The sequence below is a fragment of the Salvelinus sp. IW2-2015 genome, linkage group LG32, assembly GCF_002910315.2.
Source record: "Salvelinus sp. IW2-2015 linkage group LG32, ASM291031v2, whole genome shotgun sequence".
NCBI lineage: Eukaryota > Metazoa > Chordata > Actinopteri > Salmoniformes > Salmonidae > Salvelinus > Salvelinus sp. IW2-2015.
In genome coordinates this window covers 35709862-35718658 of record NC_036871.1, presented here as the reverse complement: position 1 = coordinate 35718658, position 8797 = coordinate 35709862, and the positions used below count along the sequence as shown (strand labels likewise).

Sequence of the window (8797 nt, the reverse complement as noted above, 5' to 3'; positions counted from 1 at the left end):
TCGCTACCCTTCCTCTCTCTCTCTTGCTATTCTCTCTACCCTCCTCTTCTATCTCTCTCTCTCTCTCTCTCTCTCTCTCGGCGTCTTCTCCTCTTCTCTCTCTCTCTCTCTCTTCTCTCCATCTCGCTCTCTAATCCCTCCTTCTCTCTCTCTTGCCCTACGCGTGGGATCTCTCGCTCTATAACCCTCCTCTCTGTTCTTCTCATCTCGTCTATCACTGCCCTCTCTTATCTCTCATCCTCTCTATCCTACTCTGCTCTCTATCTCTAGTCTCTATTCACTCTCTCTCTCACTTGTATCTGCTCTCTCACTCTCTCTCTGCTCTCTCTCTCTCTCATCTCTCTCCGTCTCGCCTCTCTCTCCTCTCTCTCTCTCTCTCTCTCTCGTCTTCTCTCTCGGTTCTCTACTCTCTCTATCTCCTAGACCTATCTTCTCTCACTCGCTACCGCTCTCTCGTCTCGTCTACCTCTCCTCTGATTACCACCTCCCCTCTATTCTCACCTCCTCCTCTCGTCTACCTCCTCCTCTCTATCCTCTCTACCTCCTTCTCTGTCTCCTTATCTCTCTACCTCCCTCTCTACTCTTATCCTCATGCTTCTCTTCTACTCTCCTCGTCTATCTCCTATCTCATCTACCTTCTCTACCCTCTCTCCTCCTTACTCTCTCTACTCCTCTCTACTCTCTAGCCTGCCCCAGTCTCTCTAGCTCCTCTCATTCTGCACCGCCTCTCCTATCTCTCTCTAGTTACTTCCTAACTCTACCCTCCTACCCGCGGTCTCTATCCTCTCCCTCTCTCTAGTCCTCTACCTCTACGTCTATCCTCTCCTCTCTTCTATCTCCTCACCTCTCTCTCTGCTATCTCTCTACCCCTTTTCATCTCCATGAGGCTCTACTCCCCTCCCTCTCTAATTCGCTGCCTACCTTCCCTTCTATCTCTCTAACCGCTCTCTCTTTGCCTCTTACCGCTTTCTCTATGCTATCCTCTCTACCCTCCTTACTATCTCTCTACCTCTTCTCTCATCTATCTCTCTCACCCTTCTTCTCTTCTCTATCTCTCTACCCTCCTACTTATCTCTCTACCCTCCGTTCATCAATTCGAATTCAAATCATTTCAATTTCAATTTCAATACAAGTGCTTTATGCAAGGAAAATGTAACATTTGCCAAGGGCAAAGTGAGAGAATACACAAAGGGAATAAACAATGACCAAAAACATAAACTTACACAGTAACAGAAAGGTGGCAAACAAGAAAAGGACATTACAAATGCAATTAGAAGACTGGTTGTAAACAAGTACAATGGGTGTGTGTAAATGGTACATATAGAAGTATAGCAAGATTTGCCATGATTTTGAAGAGCTCCACAGAATAAACTCCATCTGTCTGTATTAGTCGCAGGTGTTGTCCACTTGTTGTATTCACTCAGACATGTCTGCAGTAGTCTTTGTCTCACGTGGTTGCCCCGTGGGTGGTCAACCAAGAGGTTGGTGCTTCAAGGCAACACTGATCGTAAGGGCAGCCTCATACGGTGATCTTCCAGGGACCGAGCCAAAAATTACTTGACTGCCCTAGCTTTGGCCAGCCTTAGTTTCTCTACCAGTGCTTTCCTTCTTGATGCTCTGTGTAGTGTAGGATTAGGTGCAGCGGGTGGGGATGACTGTTATAGTTCACAAAATTGGGTATTTTTCACATGAGCTCACCCTCCATCACACTTTCATGTGCAGTATAGAGTGTTCTCTGGAAAACGCAGACTATTTCATACATGTTTATCAAGAAGCTGAGTCATTATAGTTATTCCAGGGTAATATGATGCCGCTACGTGAGATATAAATAAGTGGGTAGTCCTAACCCCTAATGTTGGCATTTGAAACAATATTGGCATTATTATTGAATTCTGGTCCTGTAGTGATCGAGGTATTCTGCTTGATTGGGGTGGGCTATCGTGGTCTATGTAGACAGCCCACTTTGACTAGCTCCTTAGGTCTCCCCCTCACCACCTGATCTTACCCTACGCCGTGCAGTTGCAGATAAATGATCTGAGTTACGTGGAAGCACCAACGAATATGTAGCAACAAGTATAGTGTTGTCTTACCACCCCTGTCCACTATCGATACTCTCTACTGTTCTAGGAGTGCTCTAGGTGCCAATTGGTGCCCGACAGATTTTACGGCGGGCCCTATTTGTTTTTCGCCCCTTACATATAAATCTGCATATAAAAAGCCATAAATCGACCATTTTCCACACCAGAGATATGTTTGCCATCAGACTGACTTTTTGATGATCAATGAGTCTCCTAATCGTGAAGGTCGTTTGATGATCCAAGTTCCAAAGCGTAGTGTACACTCGCCCTTCCTTAACGCTCTTTGGGCTGTACCATTGCTGCGACAATTGGGTGTTGTTAAATGCTCCGTGAGGGATACCGCCACTCTTCAGTTTGTTCTATTATCGCATTCAGTTGTACAAAATCTCTGCGACTACTGACTTATCCCCCTTTCCCTTTCACTTTCACATCTAGAATATCAACTTTTTGCAAGATTACTATGCTATCCGTCATCTGTAAACCAAATGATAAAATAGCAAATCTTGAAATGCACGTCCTGTGTCTGGTCTATTTGTTCCAAACACCTAAATCTCCCACTAGAAATGGTTTCGCTCACATACCTAGTCTACTTTTATCGTATGATGTTGTCTGGGTCTGCTCATATAGACTATTGCTGCATTCCTACTATACTGCTTTGCGTTATATAGACCTCGCAATTGCGTTGCGGTATAGTTAGACCTGTGTTGCCTCTGTCTTCATGTATAAAAGCATCATAGTTGTGGATTATAAGAGGATCTAGTGGCCGGAGCAATTAGTACTTTCTGTCCTCAGAATTGACACATGGGTCGGAAGCTATCATTTCCAGGGGTCCAAGGCGATTTGAGGCCACATGGGGGTAGATAAGCTAGGGCCCACTTGTGTGCACCGGGCTGGAGCCATAGTGAGACTCCGCCCCTCGCGAGAGCCGGGGGATATATACAGAGGAGCTAGTTCGATATATAGACTGTTGCTGGTATGTTATTAGACTGTTTGCGGTATAAAGACTGTTGTGCTTTATAGACTGCTGCCGCACCAGCGGTATAAAGGACTGTGCGATTATATAGACTGTTCCCAGCGATGCGTGATAGAAAGGCGTGGTAGGTGCGGGTATAAAGGACTGTTGCGGTATAAAGCACCATGTCCTGCCGTTGGACCGTCGGTGGCATATAAAGACTGTTGCGGTATAAAGCTGTTAGCGGCATGGCCACGCGCCTAATACATCAGGATCTGTTTGCCCAGTTCCCTGGGACTCGGTCCCGACCAGTGGCCAGGAGAATAGTAATAGACTGTTAGCACTTATCCCCATCCGTGCTGGCGCCGGCGCCCTCGCGGGTACTATATTACTGCGCTGCAGGTTTATAAAAGGCCCTGGCTGCGCGCGTCCTCTGACTAGACTAGACCCCTGCTGCCGGGCCGGGCAAACAACCCCACGCAGCTCTCAAAGGCCCGAACGTTGCTCTAGCACGACCCGTATATAGACTTGTTGCCGATATGATAGACTGTTGGCGCAATGATAGATCTGTTGCTCCCCAAATGAAGGATATAATAGACATGATAATACGCGTGTAGTATAGACTGTTGTGCTAGGATAAAGGATGTTGGCTAGATAAAGGACTGGTTTGTTATATAGACACATTTGCGGGCCTATATATAGGACTGTTGTCTCTGCAAAGCAACGGTACATATAGATTGGCATTGCATCAGCATCCACAACGGGGAAGGCAAGCGGGATCTAAAGATGTTTCGCTCATGCGGTTGTATAAGACTGTTTGCGTATATACGACCTCGCCTGTGTCTGTTGTGTTATATTAGCCAGCTGTGAAGTTGCACAGTCAGCAGGGGTCCTATAGAGTAGACTATCCTGCGAGGGTAGGCTAGTCAGCTAGTGTTGGATGATGGAGTAAATCGGGGCTTATAAATCATTAGACTTGTTGCGATTATATAGGTGACTGTTGCATCGAAGTATACTAGACTGTTGGCAAGGCTATACGTAAGACTTGTGATGAGCTTATGAAAGTTACTGTTGTATGCTCCTTCATATGGGTCATAAGGCACCTGTTGCGGTATAAAGGGACTGCTGTGCTCTGGTCGTGGTGTTCTATCGATAATCGACTGTATTGTGCTTCTCCACCATTAGACTAGTTGTCAGTGATGATGGATGAAGACGTAAATCAGATATACTGGAGAGGCTGTATTTGCACCAAGTTAGATAGACTGTTGACAGTATAATAGACTGTTAGCGCTGGCCAGGGTAACCTACTAGGGACGACTAGTTGCTAACAATGTAACAGGACTGTTTGCGGTATTATAGACTGTGCCTATATAAAGGACTTTGAATACCTGTGCAGTATATAGGAGCGTGTCTAACGGAAGTAATAAAGAACTTGCCGGGTCATGATTTACATGACCTGTCCTAGATACTTGTTGCTCTTATATATGACGGTTGTTGCGAGGTATTATAGACGTGTTGCGATATATATATAAGTACTGTTGCGGTTATATAGACTGTTGCGGTAGTATAGACTGTTGCTATATTAAAGACTTGTTTGCGGTTTTATAAAGACTTTGCGGGTGATAAAGACTGCTGATTCTGTTGTTTGTGCCACTGTATTAGTAGTACTGTTATGGTGCTTGATATATTGTTATTTTTTATACTATGGTGCTAAGTGCAAGTGTAAGATTAAAAAAAATAGTTAGTATTTACTAAAGCTTAGACAGACCTCCTTACATAGAGCCCCGCAGGAACCAGGTGGGTTAACTTGCTTGTTCCAGGGGCAGAACAACATATTTTTCCCTTGTCAAGCCTAGGGGGATTCAATTCCACCCGCCACACTCTTCCGAGTTACTGGTGTCCCAATTCGCGATTTGTCTAAGCCACTAGGCTTAGACCATGCCAATGCGCGCCCATAATTACAAGATTGCGCACCCGACACATAGGGCGCCGGCATTAAGACCTAATGTGAGGGAGGAGCGGGTGGATTCCTGTAAAACACTGATTCAGCTTGTGATTTGAAACGAAGTCTATGCTGCGTTTTTATAGAAGGCCTAGTCAAGAAGACTCTGTGGCGATTAAGTTCTGGATTGCTCTCTGTGTTGCAACTCACAAGGAAATTCCCAATGATTCTTCAATTGTGGACTAAAGCCTATGTCTGTCCGCTCCTTGGTGTGCCATAGTATTGTTAATGATTTCTCTGTGGCTAAGTCATTGCTCTCTGGTGAAGTCATTTTAATGATTCCTCTGTTGGCTAATCGCCCGGGATGCGTCTCTGGGTGACAGTATATTTGAGAGTGGGTTTGGTGTTATCTGTGGATTCACGACCAGAGTAATATACCTCCAATAAATTTGCTAGAACAACAAACACAAAGTCGTTCAGTCGTGTGAGGTGCAGCGTGCAAAAAAGGGACTTGGGAAATTTAAAATTGGGCTCCACACGAAACAGGGCAGCAAGTTTCGGCCGCTGGCCGTAAATAGGAGTCCACATTAATGACATGCATGTCAATCTCTCATGGCTCAAAGTGGCAGAGGAGAGATTGACTCATCATACTTTGTTTTTGTAAGAAGTGTTTAGAAGCTGAATGCACCGAGAGTTGTCTGTGTTAAACTACTAGCACACAAGGCCTCAGACACCCATGAATACCCCACAAAGGACATGCCACCAAGAAGTCTCTTCCACAGTCCCCAAGTCCAGCAACAGGACACTATGGGAGGCGCCACAGTACTACATTAGCAGCCATGGACTACATGGAAACTCTATTCCACATCAGGGTAACGGAACGCAAGTAGTCAGATCATATTTAAAAAAACAGAAAAATGACACCTTATGAACAGCCCAGGGTACAGTGAAGAGACACACACACAGGTACAGACACACACATACACACACAAACAGCTTAGCACACACACACGATTGTTAATATTATTGTGTACCAAAGGCACCAAAAGAACGGTATGGTGTGTCTTCTTGGTATTATACATAGTATTGTGAGATTATCGCTACAGTTGCTGTTCTCCTCCATTATTTTAGCATGTAAATGAGAGTGTCTATAATGATGATTTCTTATTTATTCTTCTACTATTTCTACATTTATTTTCACCAGACACACGATATCCCTAGATAATTAACAGGTAAGTTGACTGAACCAGCAAAACACGGGTTCCCCTCTCTACCTTTGCTAAACGTTATAAACGCTTTGACATCTGTATGGATGGAAATTAGAGCAATAACGATCTCTTGGTTCGGAGACGGAATAGTTAATCTATCGAGACTAGAGGAGGAGGGGGCGTATGACGATGAGCCAAGTTATAAACTTGATGGAAACAACCAATCAATCATTAGCTTCAATGCGTACAGCCAGGCGGCCCGGTGACCATGGATGGTTTGAGGGCCAGATTGGGGAATTTAAGCCAGTTACAGCCTCGGGGTTAACACCCCTATCATCTTCTCTCTGGAATTCTTTGTGGATCTGTGTAATCTGAGGGAAATATGTCTCTCTAATATGGTCATACATTGGGCAGGAGGTTAGGAAGTGCAGCTCAGTTTCCACCTCATTTTGTGGGCAGTGAGCACATAGCCTGTCTTCTCTTGAGAGCCATGTCTGCCTACGGCGGCCTTTCTCAATAGCAAGGCTATGCTCACTGAGTCTGTACATAGTCAAAGCTTTCCTTAAGTTTGGGTCAGTCACAGTGGTCTATCTCCCTCTATCCTCTTCTCTCTATCTCTCTACTCTCCCCTCAGTCTATCACTTCTTCTCAGTTTTTGTCTCTTACTTTGAGTCACCAACTCAAAAACGTTCCTCTTTTCGTTTCTTCTCCTCTCCTCCCCAAATGTTTTTTCTTCTGTCTTTCATACATATTTAAATTCATTTTCTCTTTAATTTTTCTCTTTGCAGAATGACACATGGTCTGAGCTGTATTCATTTGCAGTGTTCAAGGCGATGAGCCACATGTTGTGTATCGGCTACGGTCGGCAGGCCCCGGAGAGCCTGTCTGATATCTGGCTCACCATGCTCAGCATGATCGTAGGGGCCACCTGCTACGCTGTGTTCATAGGCCATGCCACCGCACTCATCCAGTCCCTGGACTCGTCCCGACGACAGTACCAGGAGAAGGTAAAACTACTTTATCCCTTTATTCCTCTGTCTCTCCCTCTGTCTTCATCCTTCTCTCTCTCTCTCTCCCTCTTTCCTGCAACAACCCAACCAGGGCCATGCACAGACCTTTCAGGGTGCATGTGCTCAAAATAAAAAACGTTTTTTTGAACATAGGCCTATTTATTTCTGCAACAACGCACTCAATCATCATCACAACTGGTAAGCAAGCTAGTTACAGTGCCTCCTAAAGACAGTCACATCAGGAACAGAGGGTAGGCTATCAGCTGATCGTTGATGATTTATGTAAATCTGCTAATCTGCTGATTAGCTAGCTTGACTTCTTTTACTGGTTGTGATTTACCTCTCTATGCCGTTCTGCGTCTCTCTGATGCGAGTATCAGCCATCTAGACTCAATATTGATGATGATGTAGACTAAATCAAGTGTTATCAAGTGTTAAAAATGACGTGGCAGTACCAGGCACATGCACAGACAGGGCTCTACCTGTGCAGAGAAAATGCCTCTTCCAGTCTCTAAAGTTCCTTTAGGTTGGTGGTATAATGTCCACTATTTTAGTGTTTGTATTTTTGGTAAATTTTCTTCTGAACCTACAGCCCGCAGCGCCCCACCATTTTTGATTTTGCTTAATGAGAATATTGATTCAAAAGTGTTAACAAGAGGGAAACATTTTCATTTTTTAGACTGTTTTGCTTCATGATTTGTCAACTCACATACAATAATGTATCTGTCGTTCATGTCGGAGGAGGTTCTTGTGTGTGTCTTGACCAATCAGATTCACAGAAATCACAGGTTGTGCGGGCCGGCACAAGGCAAGTCGTCTAGCAAAGCACAAAGAACGCTCTCCACTTTCCTCCGGTATTTATTTAGCAAGTGTGATAACACCTCACTCCCAACAGACACAAACAGAAACGTTACAGCAGCCCTACACCTTAACGTTATCAATCTGACATGCTGTATGGGATGAGAATTAGATGATTTTTCAGACGGATCAACTGTAGGCTACGGATAACAACCACAACTTCATATGTTACAGCCAGGGCGCCCTGTCATCTCTGGGGAGGGTAAACAAAGTCATCTTGTTAATGTTATGCATTTATAACCCATTTATTTGTGTAAATGACTATAAATACATAAATATATTTTCTGAAAATGTGAATATGATCAAATTTGGTTACATTGGCTAGGCTACCTTGACCTTTTCAATCCAAAATTATTAGCCTACCTGAAATTAACAACACAACGCTAGTGATGACAGACTGTGAGTTACTCTTTTAAATATAGTTGCATTGGCCTACACGATACAAACCTGCATAAAGCAAGCTCAGCCCTTTGAATTATATTGTACAGGTGTTGTCCGTGTAAACACCCCCCCCCCCCTCACGTTAGGTTGATTTTAAAATATATCATTATATTATATGAACAAGTGGTTGCTGCCCTAGCCCAGGAGTTTTTTCCAGGAGTTCTTTTTTAAACCATGTGTATTGATTAGATTGAGTCCCATCATAGCCCATACAAAGCCTTTTTCCAACTGATTAATTACTGTCATACCCGATATATGGTCTGGATTTTACTGGTTAGGTTACCAATCAGGAAACATCTGTCCCCACA

The 8797-nt window shown here is 44.2% G+C and overlaps 1 protein-coding gene across 1 annotated transcript in view; it reads left to right on the top strand.

The window, feature by feature from the left end:
- Positions 1-8797, top strand: part of LOC111956444 (potassium/sodium hyperpolarization-activated cyclic nucleotide-gated channel 2-like) — a 71393-nt gene that overhangs the window by 45668 nt on the left and 16928 nt on the right. The window contains exon 4 of the mRNA XM_070436583.1: positions 6969-7187. Within this exon, the coding sequence (XP_070292684.1) occupies positions 6969-7187 (219 nt within the window). The remainder of the gene's footprint in view (positions 1-6968; positions 7188-8797) is intronic.